Genomic DNA, 22135 nt, shown 5'->3' on the forward strand with positions numbered 1-22135 from the left:
ACTACGATTTTTAGAATCAGCGTGTTCTGAAACCTCTATCCACCAATTTTCAGCAAATTTCAACGAATTTTTAAAAATCGCACGCGACGCGCGCGTCGGACCACGCGTCGCGGTTTATCGATTTTGAATTTACGCTTGAAAAGTTGTTCATAGGTGTTCTCTGATACGCTGCTTTTAAAAATCTCGATCGTTTTTCAGGAAAATCTCTGGAAAACCAAAATATTTCAGTTCAAAATTTTTTAAAAACTTTTTTTAATAGTGAAATATCATATTTTCGATATTTTTGAGGGAAATGATTACGGTTTTTAGAATCAGCGTGTTCTGAAACCTCTATCCACCAATTTTCAGCAAATTTCAACAAATTTTTGAAATTCGCACGCGACGCGCGCGCCGGGCCACGCGTCGCGGTTTTTGAATTTTCATTTGAAAAAGTTGTTAATATGTATTCTCTGCTACGCTAAATTCGAAAATCTTCACCATTTTTTGCGAAAATCTCTGGAAAACTGACTAGTGAGAAATGGCGAGTTTTATTGATTTGAGATATGACAGTTGGAACCGTAAAGCGTAGTTTTGACAGGAAAGCACATACAACCGCGCTCTACCGAAACCGATGAAAATAGTGTGCGAAATTGAGAGATTTAGAGAAAAAGAGTGGGGGATTTCGGTAGAGCGCAATTGTAAGAACTGGGCGGAGCTAATAAAAAGATAAAAATACATATGAAATTCATAAAACGAGACGATTTAGGCGAGACAATAGTCGAGATGTCCATGAATGAGATTCTCGAGCACTTCTTGGTTACACGATGGGCAGATGACTGTCGTCGAATTCAACACGAATGACATCTCCAGCGCGTCTTCTGGCTCGTCGTCGTCGTCGAGTGTCACGACTTCTGGAGCCGATGAAGAAGGTGTCGGCGAGAAATGAATCGGTGGGAGGAGCCGACTGACACCGGAGCCGCCGAGACGGACGCCTCCAGATCCAGGATTCAGAAGTGATGACGTCGAGGAAGCTCCGCCCAACTTCTGACCGCCGCCGGAAAATGGGGTAATTGGAGATTTTTTAGGAGACGAAGAAGAAGATGTGCCTGGTTTATTGAAATAGTCATCTAGAGTCACTTTCGGCGGTGGCGATTTCTTGGTTTTGGGGGCGGGGCCTGGAGTGGTTTTTGTGGGTTTCTTGGCACCGAATCCTTCGGGTTCTTTCACTTTGATGAAGTCACCTGGAAAAAAGAAAATTAGAGTTTCATGGGGGAATTTATTGGGAAAATGGGGTTTAAAATGCTTTTTTAGCAATGAAAAAATAGGTTTTTTTCGAAAAATCGCGTTAAAAATGAGTAAAAACGGTTGTTTTTGTCACAATTACTGGTATTACAACCGCGCTCTACTGAAACCAAAGTAAATAGTGTGCGTAATTGAGAGACTCAGAGAAAACGACGCATTTTTCTAGGGAATCTCGGTAGAGCGCAATTGTGAGAACTGTGCAACTGCGCTCCATTGAAACCCCCCTGAAAAATGTCTCTTTTTCTTTGAGTCTCTCAGTTTTCTACGCTATTTCTTTAAGTTTCGGTAGAGCGCGGTTGTAAGAAGTGTACCGTGCTAATATTTATCAAAACTCGTTTATTAGCTCGGCAAGCTTCTTACAACTGCGCTCTACCGAAACCAAAGAAAATTGTGTGCGTAATTGAGAGACACAGAGAAAAAGAGAAGGGTTTTGTGAGGGAAAATACTTTGATTTATGTTAAAAACCCATTAAAAACGCAAATTTTTGTCACAATTACCGATTTTGCAACCATAGCAACAGAAATAGCGTAGAAAACTGAGAGACGCAGAGAAAAAGAGAAATTTTTAGAAAAAGGCGCAGAATTTGACTCTTTTCGTTCAAAAGTTCAGGAAAAACTCAATTTTTTGAGATTTTAAGCAAAAAACTGGGATTTTAAATTGAAAAATCACATTTTTTCGATGACAAGTTTTCGAAAAACTTTTAATTTTGACAATTTTTCTACAAAAAAAGCTGGAAAATTGACAAAAATTGAAAAGTTTTTATAAAAATGAGAAAAATCCTATTTTTAAGGTTCTTACAATCACGCTCTACCGAAATTCAAAGTAATAGTGGAGGAAATTGAGAGACGCTGAGACAAACGAGGCGTTTTTCAGGAGAATTTCGGTAGAGCGCAGTTGTATTACCTCGGCACAGTGATTACAACTGCGCTCCAGCGAAATCCCCTTGAAAAATGTCTCTTTTTCTCCGATTCTCTCAATTTCGTACACAATTTTCTTCGGTTTCGGTAGAGCGCGGTTGTAATAAGCGTGCAGTGCTAATATAAGGATTTTTCGAGATTTTCAGCGATTTCAGCGATTTTTTTAGCAATTTACAGGGATTTTTCGAGATTTTCAGATAAATTCGAAAAACAAATGTTTTCGAGCATTTTTTCTCGATTTTCAGTCAAAAAACTTTTTTAAGGGCACTTTTAACGTTCAAAACGGCAAAAAATGCAGTGATTTTAGTGATTTTTTGCGATTTTCAGCTAGTTATCGCGTAAAATTCGAAAAAATGTTTTGGTGCACTTTTCCTGAATTTAAAATCTGAAAAAAAAGATTTTTCAATGAATTTTTATTTAAAAAATTGCAAATTTCTCCCCAATTCACCTCCACACGTCTGTCGATGCTGTGCCCACCATCGATCATTGGGTCCGGGTGCCCGATTACACGTTCTCTTCACATAACCAAAAAACGGTCGCCTATCTTTACACGGTCCCGTACACCGCCACCAGTGTTTTTTGTACAAACGGACTTCGTCATGAAAACTATGATAAATTGTGATATTCGTACCGCCCGCCTGATTGATTCGATGCATATGCGACTGAAAGTGAGGACCGTGACCGTCGCGGTCGCGGTTTCGCTCCTTGACGAATAGATACGCATGGATCATTTCGTGCTGGAAATTTATTAGTTTAGCATTTACATGACAACCGCGCTCCACCGCAAACGAGAGAGTATCGGCGAGAGAGACACAGATTTTGAACTATTTTCGCTGTTTTTCATAATACTTCACCGAAAAAATTATGGAAAATAGCGAAAATAAGTCAAAAACAACAAAAAAAACGGTGAAAATCCAGAGTCCATAATCTCTCGTTTGCGGTAGAGCGCAGTTGTAATACAAATGCTCGGCTAGTACCAATAGAGTCTCAACAAGATCTTTTCGTGGTCTCAACGCTAAAAGTGGCTTGCTGAGTCGAATTGAGCAGAGACCGCCACGACCGCCACGCACTTCGTACGAACAGATTCCGGCGCATCTGAAAAGTTTTCAATAGAAATTGAAAATTTTAAAAATTGCGAAAAAATGGTGTTTTTTAACAATATTTCAGTGAAAAATTGGGTTTTTTGTTGGAAAACGCTTCATTTTTACTGGAAAGTTGAATTTTTTTCACGAAAGTTAAAGAAATAGCGTAGAAAACTGAGAGGCGCAGAGAAAAAGAGCAATTTTCAGGAGAATTTCGGTGGAGCGCAGAATTTGACTTTTTTCGTTCAAAAATTCAGGAAATAACTCCATTTTCGGAGATTTTACGCAAAAAACGAGGATTTTTTCAAAAAATCAGTTTTTTTTTAGCAGAAAAGGTACAAAAAACTGGAAATGTGACAAAAAATTGTAAATATGAGCAAAAACTGTGTTTTCAGAGTTTTTAAAGAAATTTTCAACCTTAAAATCATTAAAAAATGATTACAAAAACTTTTTCGGTGATTTTAAACGAACATCTACGAATTTTTAGGACATTTTTCGCGTTTTCACACAGTTTCATGCAAATTTCAGCTGAAAATTGTTAAAAAAAAAGGGTTTTGGAGCATTTTTTACTCGATATCTGGAAAATTGAGGATTTCAGGCAGTATTTTCGCTCAAATTCGAATATCTTTGCGATTTTTAGATATATCTCATGTGTTTTTATGACTTCTAGGAGGGTTTTTCTCGGAATTTCCAAGGAATTCCAAATTTTTCAATAAATAACGATGAAACGAGATTTTCGTGAAGATCTACGTGTTTTGAGATGAAAATTATCGACTTTTTCAGATAAATTTGTATATTTTCGACCAGAAAATCACTTTTCAAACCTTTTTTCCAAGAAAAATCGAAAAATGTTGGTTTTTTATTGAAAAACAAAATTTTTATGACGACTTTTATGTATTTTCCTTTTTTCTTTTCATTTTTCCCAACATTCTCGCGTCATTTTTTGAAAAAAAATTTCCCATTTTCCACTTTTCATGTTGCTAGGAAACACGACGGACAACGTTTCCCTTCCGATTCACTCACGAATACATTCTCGGACTCCATTTCACTTCACAACACGCGAGAGAACCGCCGAAAAATCTAAAATTTTTCAATTTTCTATTCATTTAATGTTCAATTTCACGATACCGCGCGTCAAATTGCACGAACAACGCATGGATATCCGGGCACGGATCCAGGAGTTCAAACGACGGGTCAACGAGAGAGCCGCCCGTCATCACGAGTGGTGGCTCAATTTGTACGATCGATGGAGGCCGTACGAGCGTGTGGAGTACTGCAAATTGACTGTGGAGGAGGAGAATAACGCGTGTGATACTGAATCGATTTGAAGGAATTTTATTTAATAAATTTCTCCATCAAAAACTGTGTTTTTATTGTCATTTTTCTTGTTAAAAGAAACTAAAATAAAAATAAATAAATAAATGGGCGGTGCCCCGTAAATCCACATCGCAATGCGCGCGCGCGTTTTTCGCAGTTTTGCCGCACGGTTTTCCGCGCGACAAAAACATTTTTGCCTTGACCTGAAAACAAAAACTTTTGCTCTAATTTTTCATCGATTTTCCGAAAATTTTCGTATTTTTTTGAATTTTCGGACTGAAATCAAGGCGAAAAATAGTATTTGAATAGAAAATTGCGTGGAAACTTTGCGAAAACTCAAATTTTTCCCCTTTTCTCGGGTCACGTGACGGAAACTTGTCGGGGAATCCACAAGATTTCTTTATTATTTCCAGAATGGACGATCCACATCGACCATCACATGAAGGGCGGTCTCGAATGTACAAAGCTAATGGTAATACAAAAATTATTTATAAAAAACAGAAAAAAGCTTAAAATGCCAATTTTTGAGCTCAAAATGCCTTATTTGAGCTGAAAATTCCCATTTTTAAGCGTAAAAAGGTGCATTTTAAGCTCAAAAACTTGAAATTTCCGCTGAAAAGTGTGAATTTTAAGCCTAAAAATAGGCATTTTAAGCCTAAAAATGGGCAATGGAAGCTAAAAAATGTGAATTTTAAGCTAAAAAATGAGACTTTGAAGCCTAAAAATGGTCATTTTTGGTCGAAAAATGTTCAAATTTGATTAATTTGTCAGTTTTGGATGAAAAATGTACAATTGTTAGTGTTTTTTTTGAATTTGCCTCAAAACATTGTTGAAAATTCTCATTATTGAGCTTGGAATGGCCATTTTCAGCTGAAAATCCACATTTTGAGCTTAAATTCTACATTTTTGAGCTGAAAATCACCTTTTTGAGCTAAAAATCTACATTTTTGAGCTAAAAATCTACATTTTTGAGCTTAAAATGCCCATTTTTATGCTTAAAATTCACATTGTTGAGCTAAAAATCCACCATTTTGAGCCTAAAAATTATTTTTTTAATTCTAAATTTTCGCAGCCCGAGACCAGCACGAAATGCGCAGAAAGCGGCGTGAAGACGAAGTCCAAATTCGTAAAAATCACCGAGAAGACCGTTTCGAACGGAATCGGCGGGTGACCGTCGAGCGATCTCTGAGCCAAGAGGAGACGTCGGAAATGCTGAAAACGGTGGTCGACGGACTGCATAGTATGAATGAGACGATGATTTTTGAGTCGATTGGAAAGTTGGGAGAGAATGTCAGAAATCGAGTGTGGACGATTCAAGTGGTGGCGAAAGCACAGATTCTGAATAAGATGGCGGATTTGTATTGTAATCGGTAAGAATTATGAATTTTAAGGGTTCTGACAACAAAAACCGCTAAAAATGCGCATTTTTGACCCCAAAAATCACATTTTTGAGATAAAAATCCACATTTTTAGCTTAAAATCCGTATTTTTGAACTGAAATATCACATTTTTGAGATAAAAATCCCCATTTTTAGCTTAAAATTCATGTTTTTGAGCTTACAATCCACATTTTTGAGCTTAAAATTCGCATTTTTAGGCGTAGAATGTTAATTTTTATGCTTAAAATCCAAATTTTTTAGCTAAAAATGTGAGATTTTCAGCTCAAAAATGTGGATTTTCAGCTCAAAGTGAAAATCGGGGGTATTGTAACAAAAATTAACCAAAAAAACGCATTTTTCAGCCAAGATATCCCTGAAAATCTGTTTTCCGAGTAGAAAAAATGCTGAAAATGCTTTTTTCACGGGTTTTGAGCTTAAAAATCATATTTTGAAGCTTAAAATCTATATTTTTGAGTTGAAAATTCACATTTTTGACTCAAAAATACCCTTTTTTTGATCTTAAAATCACATTTGTTACCCTAAAAATCATATTTTTGACCCCAAAATGTTACCTTGTGAGCTTAAAATGCCCATTTTTAGGCTTGAAATTCACAATTTTAGCTGAAAATCACCGTTCTTAGCTGAAATGTTAAGTTTTTGTGCTTAAAATCCTCATTTTTGAGCTGAAAATGTGAATTTTTTGCTTAAAATCCACATTTTTGACCCCAAAAAGCTCATTTTTGACTTCAAAAGTACCCATTTTTGATTTTAAAATCCCCATTTTTTGCTTAAAATGGTCAGTTCTAGGCTCAAAGTGATCATGTTTGAGCTGAAAATCAACATTGTTGAACAAAAACTAAATTTTTTCAGCCCGATCCGCCTGGAAACCCGTCAACTAATCGCCCAAACATTTCTAATCCTCGGTGGCAACTTGGATCTCATCAAATATCAGTCATACTCAAACGATGACAAGTGCATCCAGGCGCTTGTCTTAAACATCTCCAACTATATTCAAGAAGAATCAATTCTCATTGACACATTCCAGTCGATCTCTTGTTTCATTATTCGTAGCCTAACCTATAGAAATCTGGCGTTGGACGCTGCAATTGTGCCGGAATTGCTGGAAGTTTCAGCCAAATCTATGAGTATTCTCCTCCATCGTTCTCTTATGTGGCTCGTCTCGTTATTCTGCGAAAAACTCGACAAATATAGTCCTCATGTCGATGAAGTGTCGCCGCTCCTCGAGATCGTCGCCACGGGAATCACCTCTTCAGACGCCATGGTGCAGACAGACGCTGCCTCGGCGTGCGCCGCGCTCTCAGATTGGCCACCGATTTTCGAGTGTATGCAAGAGCTGAAATTGTGCTCAATGCTAGTGGCGAATCTGAGTAATGATAAGGGAAACGCGAGGCCCAAAGTCAAATGTAGCATCAGTTATATTATCCAAGCGACCGGGTATTTTACGGAGGAAATGATTGAGGCTGGATTGCTGGAAGTCCTCAAAGGATTTGTGAATGTTAGCTATATGTCACAAGAAGTTTGTTTCATTATATCCAATATTTGTGTGGAAGGAGAGCACACAATCGATAAACTAATATCTTCTGGTGTCCTGAGAGAAGTGGCCAGAGTTATGGAGGCAGCGGAATATAGGTCCCGGAAAGAGGCAGCTTTTGTTATATGTCACTGCTGTGCAAGTTCGAAACGCGCTCATTTGGAATATGTCATCGAGCTGGGAATGCTCACCGCGTTCACCGATTTGTTGACGTGTATGGATGTTTCGCTCGTTTCTTATGTAAGGATTTTGTAGAGTTGCAACAAGCCGGCAATGATTTTCATTACTGAAAAATCTTCCTGTATCTACTCCAAATAGCCTAAAAACATGATTTTCCCTCCAAAAATGTGAAAATTTCTTCAATTTTTGAGTATTTTACTCGAATTCTCAGGCAAAACCTGTTCATTTTTTCGAAAAATTTTCATCACTTAGGCAATACGGCTCGAAAAAGAAAAGTTTTATATTTAAAAATCAAGTTTCTGAAGCGACTTTCATCATTTTCCCATCGAAAATAGCCTAAAAACACGATAAATTTTCCGATTTTTTCGGACAAAAACTCTTGGGGACCCATCTATTCCCGAATTCACGATTTTTGATATGAATTGATTCCGGAGTCCAGGGAAAAGAGCAATTTCTCTCGGTGTCATATCTGAAAATGCGTCTGAAACGAGTTATGAGACCTCAAAATTCCAATAATTGCTCGCAAATTTTTCAGTACATTTTAATAGAAATTCTCCTCCTGAAAATACTTCTTTTACGAGGAGAATTTCTATTAAAATGTACTGAAAAATTTGCGAGCAATTATTGGCATTTTGAGGTCTCATAACTCGTTTCAGACGCATTTTCAGGCATGACACCAAGAGAAATTTCTCTTTTCCCTGACCTCCGGAATCGATTCATATCAAAAATCGTAAATTTGAGAATTTTTTTTCCAAAAAAAAAATCGGGAAAAGTAAAGTTTTTCAGTGCTGAAAATCCGGGCCGGTGAAATTCTGTTTTAAAGCCATTTAAAGCCAAGAACACCCGATTTTTCTTGTAGATCCTCGACGCGATTCTGTCGTTACTCCAATTCGGCGAACTCTTCTCGTCACAAGACGGAAGTAATCCGGTTGCTGTGAAACTTGAAGAGATTGGATGCCGGGAGAAGTTGGAGTTTCTTGTGGAGAGTCAGTGTTGTGATATACATGCCAAGGCGTATACCATATTGGAGAGGTGAGGAGAAAATCGGGAAAAAAATTAGACTCGATTTGAAAGATTTTGAGCCGAAAGTTAAAAATGAATATAGAGCTTAAAACTGCTGAAAAACTGAAAGTTTTCAATGAAAAATGATCGAAAATTTGTTTAAAATCGTCTAAAAATCGCCCGAGAGACTTGATTTTGATTATTTCCGGTCCAGAATTGCTTAAAAACGGGAGAAACTGGATTAGAACGGTTTTGAGCCAAAAATGTGCTTAAAATCGTCTGAAAATCTCTAGAAAGTGAGTAGAAAACGCTGAAAATGCTCTGAAAGTTTCATAGCATTTCATTTTCAGCTTCTTCTACTCAATTTTAAGAGATTTTCAGACGATTTTAAGCACATTTTCGGCTCAAAACCGTTCTAATCCAGTTTCTCCCGTTTTTAAGCAATTCTAGAATGGAAATGATTAAAATCAAGTCTCTCGGGCGATTTTCAGACGATTTTAAACAAATTTTCGATCATTTTTCATTGAAAACTTTCAGATTTTCAGCAGTTTTAAGCTCTATATTCGTTTGTTGCTACTTTTATTGATTACTCGCAGCGCAGACTGCTAGAAATTGAGATTTGCTCTTGTTTTGAGCATTTTTTTGAATTCAGAATGTGAAAAACCTAGAAGTATTCACTTTTTGGTCCAATTCTGATAGATTTTTAACTAATTTTCATCATTTTACTAATAAAAATCGTGTTTTTGAATCGATTTCCATCAATTTACCATTAAAAAATCTGGTTTTCGACGTGATTTTCGTCATTTTCCAATAGGAAAATTACATTTTTGAAGCGATTTTTAACATTTTTCCACTCTCAACAACCTAAAAACATGATTTTCTCTCCAAAAATGTGAAAATTTCATCATTTTTCGAGTATTTTACTCTAATTCTCACATTTTCTCTTCTGTTTTTTGGAAAAATATCATTTTACCGGGCAAAACAGCTCGAAAAATGTCATTTTTCCACTCCAAATAGCCTAAAAACTTGGTTTTCCCTTAAAAAATGTGAAAATTTAATCATTTTTTCGAATATTTTCTGTTCAGATTCTACCCGGACGACGAAGGTAGAATCTGAATTTTTACCCGAAATTTTGCCCGAAAGTTTGCTTAAAATCGTCTGAAAATCGCTAGAAACTGAGTAAACGAAAAATTTTAGTTTCATAGCATTTTCAGCGTCTTCTACTCATTTTCATGACATTTTCAGACAGTTTTAAGCAATATTTCGGCTTAAAACTGTAAAATTTCAGATTTTCAGCAGTTTGTTAGTTCTTTTCTTGATTATACGCAGCACAGACTGCTAGAAATTGAGATTTTTTCCGTTTTTGAGCAATTTTTTCGCTTTTCGGAACAATTTTCTCAGATTTAGAACCAATTTTTATCATTTTCCCATAAAAAACAATACGGCTGGAACAAGAACAATTTTCAATTCAAAAAGTCAGTTTTTGAACCGATTTCTATCATTTTTACGTTACAAATAGCCTAAAAATTAGTGATTTTCCCCCAATAAAATCTAAAAATTTAATCATTTTTTCGAATATTTTCTGTTCAGATTCTACCCAGACGACGACGAAATCGCCACATCCACCTCCGATTATCAGCCACACAGCACAATTGACAGTACCATCGAACTGCTTCTTCGCAACACTCCCGCCGCTCCTCCCTTCTCATTTTAGTTCATTTTTAAACTCATTTTTAGATTTCATTTTTAGATTTTCTCTCCATTTTCGGTTCTCTCTCTCAATGCATAGTCACATTCTTTTCCGTTGTACAATTCTGCTTTTTACGGTCTTTCTTTTCCATTAACTTGACACCCTTCTCGCAACTGCGCTCCACCGCAAACGAGAGAGTATCGAAGCGAGAGACGCAGAGTTAGGCACAGATTTTCGCTGTTTTTTATGAATATTCATAGAAAAACTTTTGAAAAACTCTGCGTCTCTCGCTTCGATACTCTCTCGTTTGCGGTGGAGCGCGGTTGTGAAGAAGAGTGTCGTGCGAATATCTGCTGAAATCACCTAAAATTGTATATTATTTCATACTAAGTTGTCATTTTAAATGCTTTTCTCTCTCTCTCTTCTCACTGGAAATTTAAAAATTTTATTTCATATTTAATCTTATTCTGCTTTAACACAGCGCTATCTAGTAAATGAAGGCATAGGTTTGAAAAGTCGCTGTTTTTTTTTGTTGTATTTTTTTGTAATTTTCTTTAATTTTTGTGGTTTACCATTCTGAGTACCTAACCATATCAAATTCTAACTTTTTCTAATTTTACCATTAGCACGGCACACTTTTTACAACTGCGCTCCACCGAAATCCCCTCTGTTTTTCTCTGGGTCTCTCTTAATTTGGTTTCGGTAGAGCGCGGTTGTAAGAAGCTTGCCGAGCTAATAACTTTTTTTTCTCAATATTAATAATTATTTCAGATTCTAGTCCAAAAATGAAAACGGGTACGGCGGCAGAAGACCGCCGAAATCGGGAGACGTGCGCGGTGTTCGAGGTCATCACTCTCACAATTATACTCACTATCGCCACTTTTGGCGTACTAGCCGGCGGATATCTTCATACCATTGCGCATAGCTATAATTCGTGCTCGATGACCTATATGTATAGGAAATTGCAGTTTTTGGTGGGTAAATTAGTGGAAAAATGAGAAAAATCGCATTTTTCACCCAAAAAATCACTGAAAAATCACATTTTTATCCCTAAATTCCCCATTTTTGAGCTGAAAATGTCAATTTTTATCTTAAATTTCAAAAAACTTATCAAGAAATCCTGAAAAACTGGAATTTTACAAAAAAGAAATAATTTTTGATAAGAAAATTTACAAAAAAACGTTTTTTCAGTTAAAAATGCCAATTTTCAGCCCTATTTTTGACATTTATGATAAGAAAAATTGGCAAAAATCGTATTTTCGAGGTTTTCCAGCCAAAAATGAATGAAAATCTGTTTTTTTCCATTAGAAAAATTGCATTATTTTTCACCATTTTTGAACTCAAAATGTCCATTTTTATGCTTAAAATCCACATTTTTGATCTTAAAATCCACTTTTTTGATCTTAAAATCCACTTTTTTTATTTGAAAATGCCCATTTTTGAGCTTTTTCAGCCCAATTTTTTCTCCAATTCCAGAACATCTCATTCTCCTACCCGCCATCCGAAAATGACTGAAATTTGGCGAAAAATTAGCAAAAAATTGCATTTTCGAAGCTTTTCCCCCAAAAAATCACCGAAAATTCATTATTTTTCACAATTTTTAAGCCTAAAATGTCCATTTTCAGCCCAAATTTTCATAATTTCAAAAAAATACGAAATATTAGCACAGCATAGTTATTACAACTGCGCTCCACCGAAATCTCCTTTAAAAATGTCTCTTTTTCTCTGAGTCTCTCAATTTTGCACACTATTTTCCTTGGTTTCGGTAGAGCGCGGTTGTAAGAATCGTGCCGTGTTAATAAACAAAAAAAATATTTTTTCTACAAAAAATCCTGAAAAATCACCATTTTTCAGCTCAAAATGCCCTATTTTTTTTCTAATTCCAGAATATCTCATTCTCCTATCCACCGTCCTCCAAATACAGTCTCGTCGTCTACAATGAAGGATATCGATGGTGGAATCGATCGACAATCGATTCGAATCAAATCCCGGTTCTCTTTATTCCAGGATCGAAAGGATCATCGAAACAAGTTCGTTCTCTTGCATCAGTAATGCAGAACAAGACGGAAATGCGTCATTCTCAATTCGGATTCCGTTTTTTCGCCGTCGATTTCGATGAGGAGATGACGTTTATGAGTGGAAATATCGTGAATCGACAATTGGATTACGTGATGCATTCGATTCGAAGAATTCAGGTTTCAAAGTGAAACTATATGCAAACGCGCCCTATTGAGAATTTCAGAAAATTGAAAAAATCATCATTTTTAGGTTAAAATTCACATTTTCAGCCCTATTTTTGACATTTTTGACAAGAAAAACCAGCATTTTCCATAATTGTCAAGGCCCGGCTTCAAAAATGACCATTTTTTTCCAATTTTTCATCGAAAATGTGACCATTTCTGAATGATAGTCGAAAATTTGACTCTTTCGCTAAAAAATCAAAAAAATTCAAAAAATTTGAAAATTTGACTTTCGCGCCAATTTGCCCGGGCCTTGACAACTATGGCATACCACAGTCCTTCAAAGTGATAATCCGCGGCGGAGCGCGATTGCGCCGATCGTTGGCGCGATTCTCGTTTTTAAGCTTAAAACCCAATTATTCACCGATTTCTCGAAATTTCAGCGTTTTCGCTGGTTCAAAAGTAGTAACAAATGTTCAGCGGGCAAAAATACATCGTTTGAGTGTAATCTTCTCTCATATTGTCAAAAAATAAAAAGTTGAAAGACTTTAAAGAAAATCAACTGAAAAAGCCATTTTTTGCCACTTTCAGAAGAAATACGAAAAATTGGAGCGATTTCATTTCTTCTCGTCTAGTAACATTTATGAAGATGACTGTTGCGAACATTTTAAGCGTAAATACGTGTTATAATATCCAGAACTGGAATTATTGAATCAATTTTTAAATTCAACTTTTTTCTAAAAATTTTGTTTTTTGTTAATTTTTTGGTCTAGAAGTACTTGAAACACTTCAAAATAGCATAACAGCAACTGGAAAGACTTAATTAGCAGGAGAAATGCACTTTTTATTGAAAATTTGGAAGTTTTTTGTTTCTTCAAAAAAAAATTAAACAGACTTTTTGGCGTTGAAAAGCTGCATCTCGAGGTTTGATGGACACTTATTCACTTCTACACCTTTCTTTTCGACGAATTCACTCGTTTTATCATAGAACTCGGCAATTTTGCTCGCAAGCTCAATTAATTGAATTTCGGATTACGGTAGAATTTAAAGGGAGGAGACACAAAACTTTAAAAAACGGGAAGCGCGCCAGCTATGTCTGTTGTGCGCATTATCACTTTGAATGACTGTGCATACCCAAATTTTTTGTTCAAAATTAAGAATTTCAAAAAATAGAAAAAAGCAACAATTCTGGCAAAAATCGTCATTTTTCACCTTAAAATTCATATTTTCAGCCCTGTTTTTGACATTTTTGACAAGAAAAATTAGCATTTTCGAAGTTTTTCACCCAAAAAATCACTGAAAATGTGAAAAATGTGAGAAAATGCGCTCCACTGCAAACGAGAGAGTATCGAAGCGAGAGACGCAGAGTTTTTTCCTTTTTTCTCGTGGCGACACAGATTTTCAAAGGTTTTGACCCTTTTTCGCATTGATTCGACAGTTTTTAGCGAAAAAAGGTCAAAAACTGTGAAAATCTGAGTCGGCGCGAGAAAAAAAAGGAAAAAAACTCTGCGTCTCTCGCTTCGATACTCTCTCTTTTGCGGTGGAGCACGTAGTGTCAACAGAGCGTGTTTGCATAGGGGTTCCCATTGAAATATTGTAATTTCAGGCGTTGATGAGAGTGAAGAGAAAAATTGTGTTGGTTGGACACTCGTATGGAGGAATGATTGCGTTGTTGACGACGATTCATCCAGAATTCCAGAATCAGATTGAGTTGGTCATTGTGAAAGGAGCGCCGTTGAATAAGACGCGTAAGGGATACTGAAAATCGCTAAAAACTGCTAAAAATCATACTTGTCACGGGCCGGGCCGTTTTGAAACATTTTGAGTTTTTGAACTTTTTTTGGAAATTTTTGGAAATTTTTTGAAAAAAAGTATAGTTTTCGAATAAACATTTAAAATTGAATCAAAATGTGAATATGTATGATAATTTGAGCATTTTTACTGTTTTTTTTCGAAAAATTTCAAAAAAAAAATTGGTAAAAATGGGTACCCATTTTTGAATCCGGGCCGCCGGGCCGGGCCGGGCCAAGAGAAATTTCGGCTCGGCCCGGCCCGATTTTTGACAAGTATGCTAAAAATCTCGAAAAATCGCTGAAAATATCGAGAAATCGCAAAAAATCGCCTAAAATTCACTGAGAATCACTGAAAATCCCGTTTTTTTCCGCAAAAATTAAGATTTTCTAATTTTCGAGTCGAAAACCCCAGTTTTTAAGTGGAAACAGATGGAAAAGAGCAGTTTTTTGTTGAAAATTTCTGAAAATCCCGATGAAAGTGGCTTAAAATCACTGAAAATTGCTGAAAATCCCGACGGAAGTGGCCTAAAATTGTGATTTTTGCCATAAACAGGGTATTTTTTTCCAAAAATTTTGATTTTCCGATTTTGAATGGAGCGCCGTGTGTTTTTTTTCTGAAAATCGCTAAAAATCGCTGCAAAGCCCGATAAAAGTGGCCTAAAGCAGTGATTTTTGTTATAAAAATCGGGTTTTTTTTTCAAAAAGTTCAAATTTTCTGATTTAAGAGTCGAAAACCCCGGTTTTTGAATGATTTTTGACCATGAATTTCCTGGAAAATATACAAGTTTTTTGCTGAAAATCTTATTATTTTAAGCACGATTCCCAGTGGTATTTTTGTATTTTTGGAAATCTCCTGAAAAAACGGTAAAAATTTCATATTTTCAGCTAGATATATTAGCACGACACACGTCTTACAACCGCGCTCTACCGAAACCGAAGAAAATAGTGTGTGAAATTGAGAGACGCAGAGAAAAAGAGACATTTTTCAAGGGGGATTTTGGTGGAGCGCTGTTGTAGGAACTGTGCTGAACTGTTATAAAATAAGACGAAAAGCCTTTAAAAATCAGAAAATACAGATTTTTCCCCTTTGAAAACCTTCAGAATTCCACATTTTCAGCTAAAAAGAAGACAAAAAGTTATCAAAAACCGAAAAAAAAGAAGATTTTTCTTTTTTCGATTTTTTTTTGCTGAAAATTGCTTATTTTTGTCACAAAAACCGATTTTTTTCCAAAAATTCCATATTTTCAGCTAGAAAAGGACGAGAAGTCATCTGAAACTAGAAAAACAACCGATTTTTCCTCTTTTTTATTAAGAAAAATCCCCCCAAATTTGCAGCTGTGATGAACGATTGGTTGACAATGAAACTCAACCGTTTCCTCACGACTCAATGGAATTCTCTCCAATCGTCATCTTCTCTGTCACATGTTGGCGTCGTCGCGTACACGGGCGGTCTCCGTGATTATCTGATACCCGATGAGTGGTCGATTCTCAAAAATGTGACACATCGACCACTTTGGACAGTTGACAACGTCTCGGATCTCGGTTCGGATCATCTGGCGATTCTCTGGTGTAATGAGTTTGTACGCCACGTGTCACGAGTATTGTATTCGTATGGAGAGCAATTAAATGAGAAAACCGGACGAGAAGTGGTACAGAATTACTATAAAACAGAGATCGATGGGCATATAAAACGGGCTAAACTCGTTAGTCATGTCAGTGAAATTCCGACGAAAGAGATCAAATTAGGAGAGAAATATGAGGGAATCGTGTTGAAATCGAAACAAGTTGTGCTTCTCGTCAAACCGCAGAGATTCGAAGTGATTGGTGTTAGGATTAATGGGACGTGTGGTGAGTTTCAGAGAAGGGAAATGTGTAGTTTTGAGAGAAAAATTGAAAATTTCTCACTAGGGAATGGCTCACACAATGTTTGGAGATACACAACATGATGTATATCGTTGGAAAGCTGACGTTTCCCTGATTCCGAATCTATATTCAGTTTTTGCAACGGTGCTCCCAGTTTCGAGAAATCCGGCTCCAAAGTTTGGGTAAATTTTAGTGCTAAAACTCAAGTTGCCAGCCCGCGTGTTGAACTAACACGTAAACCCATTCGGATAATAGTTAAACCAGCGGTCGAAGGGTCTAGGGGGTTACATGTAGGGTAGGAGGTGGACACTCTATGGTTCGATTCCTTGCTTTTTTCCTTCTTTTTTTATTTTTGTAATCCTCGTTTTTGGGTCCCATGGTCATCACAATGTGCCAGAAATGGAGGTTTTGAAGATTTTCTAGTCCATATTGACCGTCTACGACGTTTTAAGAAAAATAATTTTTTCAAGAAAATTAACTTTTCTGTGAGTTCAAGGCGAGAAGGCACTTGGAATTTTTTGAACAATTTTCGTTAAAAGTTAGAAAAACAATATAAAATTTGTTTGGTATTTGATTCCATAATGTTTACATGGCAGAGATCTACTGACTACGACCAACTTTGAATCACCAAATATGAAGCAGAGTAGTTGCTTCAAAAAAGTATCTACCGGCGGAACAAGAAAAGTAAACTTTGGAAAAATCATTTTCAAAGCTTGCTATAACATTTTATATTGTTTTTCTAACTTTTAACGAAAATTGTTCAAAAAAATTCCAAGTGCCTTCTCGCCTTGAACTCACAGAAAAGTTAATTTTCTTGAAAAAATTATTTTTCTTAAAACGTCGTAGACGGTCAATATGGACTAGAAAATCTTCAAAACCTCCATTTCTGGCACATTGTGATGACCATGGGACCCAAAAACGAGGATTACAAAAATAAAAAAAGAAGGAAAAAAGCAAGGAATCGAACCATAGAGTGTCCACCTCCTACCCTACATGTAACCCCCTAGACCCTTCGACCGCTGGTTTAACTATTATCCGAATGGGTTTACGTGTTAGTTCAACACGCGGGCTGGCAACTTGAGTTTTAGCACTAAAATTTACCCAAACTTTGGAGCCGGATTTCTCGAAACTGGGAGCACCGTTGCAAAAACTGAATATAGATTCGGAATCAGGGAAACGTCAGCTTTCCAACGATATACATCATGTTGTGTATCTCCAAACATTGTGTGAGCCATTCCCTAGTCAGTTTTTTAACGGGGAAAGTCGGGTTTTCTCAATAATTTACTTGAAAAAACCCAACTTTTCGCTAAAAAAAATGCCTGAAAATTCCGTCAAAAAACAGTATTTTTCAAACAAATATTAGTTCGGGACAGTTGTTACAACTGCGCTCCACCGAATTGCCCTTTAAAAATGTGTCTTTTTCTCTGAGTCTCTCAATTTCGCACACTGTTTTCTTTGGTTTCGGCGGAGCGCGGTTGAAAGAAATGCGCCGATCTAATATTCGACATTTTTGGGAAAAAATTCAAAAAAATTCAAATTTTCGTTCAAAATTTCATTTCAAATTTTTCAGCCGGGCCGGGCCGGGCCTTGGAAATTCTCGGCCCGGCCCGGCCCGTTGCAAGTATGCAAAAAACCCATTTTTGCCTGAAAGATCCTGAAATTTTAACATTTTCCGTCCGAAATTGACGCAAAATCACATATTTTAGATAAACTTTCATTTTAAAAACCAATTTTTTGCTCTATAAACACTGGAAATAGTTGATTTTCACCCAATAATGGCTAAAATCTCTCACTTTGGAGAAAAATTTGTCAAAACATGCTTACATTTAACTATTTTTCAGCCAAAAAAGGCAAAATATCTTTTAATTTAGTAATAATTCCGTTATTAGCTAGAGCGCGGTTGTAAGAAAGGTGCCGTGCTAATATTTTAGTGAAAATTCCTTCAAAAACCCAGAAAATTCTAAAATCTATAATTCCAGTAAACTCAATGGTCACCGTCCGCCATCACGAATCCCAATTTCACTTTGAAAACGCGACCGCCGACGGAATCGTTGAAACGTGGATTTATCGTGCGGCGAAGAACGAAAAAGTTCGATTACTTCTCGATGTCACCCTGCCGTGCAGTATTGATATCTATATGACTCATCCGTATATTGTCCAGTTTTGGAGGTTTTATGAGGTAAAAATGTGTGGAAATTTGCATTTTTTTTCACATTTTTTCAAGACAAAATCCGTGAAAAATGGAAAAAACACTTCATTTTTGGTCTTCAGAACCAAAAAATGTGAATTTAGCTGGTTCTCGTGGCCTAGAAACATTTGAAAAAAGTTCGGCCACGACCACTTTTTGAGCGTGGCCTAGAAATCTCGATTATGGGGGAAACTAGTCCGCGATGAGAAGAGGATCTTACAACCGCGCTCTACCGAAACCCAAGAAAATAGTGTGTGAAATTGAGAGACTCAGAGAAAAAGAGACAGGGCATTTCGGTGGAGCGCAATGGGCGGAGCTAAGCACCTATCGTAACGATAAAAGCTCCGCCCACTTTTAGGTCACGCCCACTTCAGAAAAAGAGACGTGTCCTAGAAGTGGGCGGAGTTGATTTTCATTGTCTAAATATGTTTTTTTTTTGAAAATAGGTCTACCCTAAAGGTGGGCGGAGCCTACTTTAAAAATGTTTAGACCCTGAAAATCAATCCTAGGCTCCGCCCACTTGTTCGATTTTTTTCTCTGCAGTGGGCGTGACCTAAAAGTGGGCGGAGCCTTTATCTGTTACGATAGATGCTAAGCTCCGCCCCCTTTAAGGCCACGTCTCCTTTCTCTGAAGTGGGCGGAGCTTAAATAAGTTACGAAATCGATTTTCTAGACTCTTGAGTCTGAAAATGAGCATGAATTTTTAGATGAAAAAAACTCGAATTTTGTGTTAAATTTTCTAGAAAAGTATGAAAATTTCTGATGTTAACACTCAGAAACCCTGAAAAAGCGCGAATTTTCAGTCCGAAAAATTCGGTGGCCGAACTTTTTCTGTTTCGGGTTTCTAGGCCAGCGGTCTCAAGGTGGATAGTTCTTCCACCTTCAGTTTAGAGCGAAGAACTTCACACCTTGAGAACGCTGGCCTAGAAACCACAAACCGAAAAAGTTCGGCCACCGAATTTTTCGGATAGAAATATTGAGTTTTTGGGGTTTCTCAGTCTGAAATTTCAGCTTGGAAATCCCATTTTTACCCAACTTTTTTATTCCAGATAATGTTCTCATATCTCAACGAAGTCATCGCCACATTCATCGTCACCTGCTGTTTCTTCGCCGTTTTGCTCCGCGAGCCGGGACTAAAAGCCGCCGGTCTTCTCCTAATCGTCAATTTGATCTCAATTCTCGCAGTTCTTCACGGATGTGTGGATCCTGACAATATCTACGCTCTCCCTATGGCAATTGGATACTTTTTGGCACTCGGATGGCGTGCGATCTGTTTTGGAATCGATGCGGCGCTGATTTCAAAGATGGGATTCATTCAGAGAGGTCATCGAGCTCTTAGAGCTGATATGCTCATTAATGGACTCTATTTGATTGGTGTGGCGATTACTCTGGTGGCGAGTAATGAGGGAACTATGTTCTTGATTACCGTCTTGGCTTATGTAAGTTTCCACCGTTTTTCAGCCGTGAAAAACTAGAATTTCCCATCGTTTGAACCGAAAATGTGTTAATTTTAGCAAGTTTTCGGCTATTTTTTTAATGAAAATGCAGCAATTTCTATGATTTTCAGCGATTTTTAGCGTAAAATTCGAGTTTTGGAGCACTTTTTCTCGATTTTGAGTCAAAAGTATGGAATTTCCCATCGTTTGAACCGGAAATTAGCCTATTTTTACTTAAAATTTTCAGCGATTTACGAGATTTTTGCGATTTTCAGCGATTTACAAGATTTTTTCAGCAATTTACAGGGATTTATCGATTTTCAGCTAGTTTTCGCGTAAAATTTGAGAAAAATAAGTTTTGCAGCACTATTTTTCGATTTTGAGTCAACAAACTGGAATTTCGCATCGTTTGAACCGGAAATGTGTCAATTTTAGCAAGTTTTAGCCTATTTTTAATTAAAATCCGTTTCTTTTTCGCAAAAAACTATGGTTTTATCGAAATTCAGTGATTTTTCTATGATTTTTAGCGTAAAATTCGAGTTTTGGAGCACTTTTTCTCGATTTCGAGTCGAAAAATTGGAATTTCGCATTGTTTGAACCGGAAATTAGCCTATTTTTACTTAAAATTCGTGGTTTTTTTTCGCAATCGCTAAAACTTGCTGAAAATCCCCTTTTGATAGACAGTTTTAAGGTTAAAAAACGACGAAAATGCAGCGATTTTAGTGATTTTTAAGTGATTTTCAGTGAATTTCAGCGATTTTTAGCGATTTACGAGATTTTTTCAGCAATTTACAGGGATTTATCGATTTTCAGCTAGTTTTCGCGTAAAATTTGAGAAAAATAAGTTTTGCAGCACTATTTTTCGATTTTAAGACAAAAAACGGGAATTTCGCATCGTTTGATCCGGAAATGTGTTAATTTTAGCAAGTTTTAGCCTATTTTCACTTAAAATCCGTGTCTTTTTCGCAAAAAACGATGGTTTTATCGAAAGTTTTAGTCTCTAAATGCTTGAAACAACGTTTTTACACTGTTTCCAGCCAAACTTCCAGTGATTTTCCATGAGAATCGATCGAAATTCGGCTGGAAAAAGTGAAAAACGGTGTTTTTGACCATTGCGAAAATTATAAATTTTTAGAAAAGAAAATGGGTTTTAGGCCACATACATCGGGATTTTCAAGTATTTTCAGCGATTTTTAGCGATTTTCAATAATATTCAACGATGTTTAGTGATTTTTGGCGATTTTTTTCTGAAAATCGATAAATCGCTGGAAATTGCTGAAAATTCGCTGAAATTCTCAAAAAATCGCAAAAAAAATCGCTGAAATTCGCTGAAATTCGCTGAAATTCGCTGAAAATCACTGAAAATCGGAAAATCCATGTAAATTATTAAAAATCGCTGCATTCTAGTCGTTTTTAACCTTAAAACTGCCTATCAAAAGCGGTTTTAAGCGATATTAGGTGATTTTCAGCAATTTTCAGCGATAGCGAAAAAACCACGAATTTTAAGTAAAAATAGGCTAATTTCCGGTTCAAACGATGGGAAATTCCAAACTTTTCACTCAAAATCGAGAAAAAGTGCTCCAAAACACGAATTTTACGCTAAAAATCGCTGAAAATCATAGAAAATCGCTGAAAATCATAGAAAACCACTGCATTTTAGTCGTTTTTAACCTTAAAAATGCCTTTTTTCAGCGCCACCATCGCCGAGCGGTTCTCCTGGCGCTCCCGTCGCTCCTCCCACTCGGACTGAAAGTGGTCGGTGCCCGACTATTCAGTATCGACCCTCTTCCCGTCTACGAACTACAATACCAACCACAATTCTACGCCGCATTACTGTACCTCTGGGGACTGTTTTCCTCTGTAAACGTCGGTCAAATCACCATGAGAAGTATCATCTATGGTCTCACACCGGCGTTTATGTATCTTCTCAACTCACCGCTCGAATTATTCTCCGGATTCGCTCTGCTCATTTTCAGCGCCGCTCGTTTTGTACCGTATGGAACGAAGAGGGGACCGGTAGCCCCGCCGGCACCTGCTGAATCATCACAACGACAAGAGAAGAATAATTACAATCTGAGAAGAAGACGATAAACATTTTCCAATTATTTAGTTATTCACATTATTTATTCTCGTTTGTTTCTTGATTCAGTTTCAATTTATGCAATAATTATGTGATTATTTTCGTTTCTCCCGGTAGAACTATGTACTTCTTGTTAATTCTCTCCCCGTCCGCCATATCAAGTTTATTATCCGGTCTCTCATCTCTTTCTAGTCA

The 22135-nt window shown here is 36.8% G+C and overlaps 4 protein-coding genes across 4 annotated transcripts; 3 read left to right on the forward strand and 1 right to left on the reverse strand.

Annotated features, from left to right (window-relative positions):
* Positions 1-741: 741 nt before the first annotated feature.
* Positions 742-4497, reverse strand: GCK72_016668 (uncharacterized protein; the record flags this gene model as incomplete). Its single annotated transcript, XM_003090962.2, has 5 exons — positions 742-1220; positions 2647-2935; positions 3176-3293; positions 4304-4360; positions 4409-4497. The coding sequence occupies 5 exons, from the start codon at positions 4495-4497 to the stop codon at positions 742-744; spliced, it is 1032 nt and encodes a 343-aa protein (XP_003091010.2).
* On the forward strand, positions 4390-4608 carry GCK72_016669 (uncharacterized protein; the record flags this gene model as incomplete). The annotated part of the gene is made up of 1 exon (XM_053731620.1): positions 4390-4608. The coding sequence occupies one exon, from the start codon at positions 4390-4392 to the stop codon at positions 4606-4608; it is 219 nt and encodes a 72-aa protein (XP_053580533.1).
* Positions 4609-5011: 403 nt separating this feature from the next.
* On the forward strand, positions 5012-10424 carry GCK72_016670 (uncharacterized protein; the record flags this gene model as incomplete). Its single annotated transcript, XM_053731621.1, has 5 exons — positions 5012-5069; positions 5670-5967; positions 6847-7768; positions 8568-8740; positions 10301-10424. 5 exons carry the CDS (start codon positions 5012-5014, stop codon positions 10422-10424), a joined length of 1575 nt encoding a protein of 524 aa, XP_053580534.1.
* Positions 10425-11185: 761 nt separating this feature from the next.
* On the forward strand, positions 11186-21951 carry GCK72_016671 (uncharacterized protein; the record flags this gene model as incomplete). Its single annotated transcript, XM_053731622.1, has 7 exons — positions 11186-11374; positions 12287-12595; positions 14187-14328; positions 15709-16221; positions 18216-18415; positions 19474-19863; positions 21553-21951. 7 exons carry the CDS (start codon positions 11186-11188, stop codon positions 21949-21951), a joined length of 2142 nt encoding a protein of 713 aa, XP_053580535.1.
* Positions 21952-22135: the final 184 nt, after the last annotated feature.

Source organism: Caenorhabditis remanei, chromosome V (genome assembly GCF_010183535.1).
Source record: "Caenorhabditis remanei strain PX506 chromosome V, whole genome shotgun sequence".
Taxonomy (NCBI): Eukaryota; Metazoa; Nematoda; class Chromadorea; order Rhabditida; family Rhabditidae; genus Caenorhabditis; species Caenorhabditis remanei.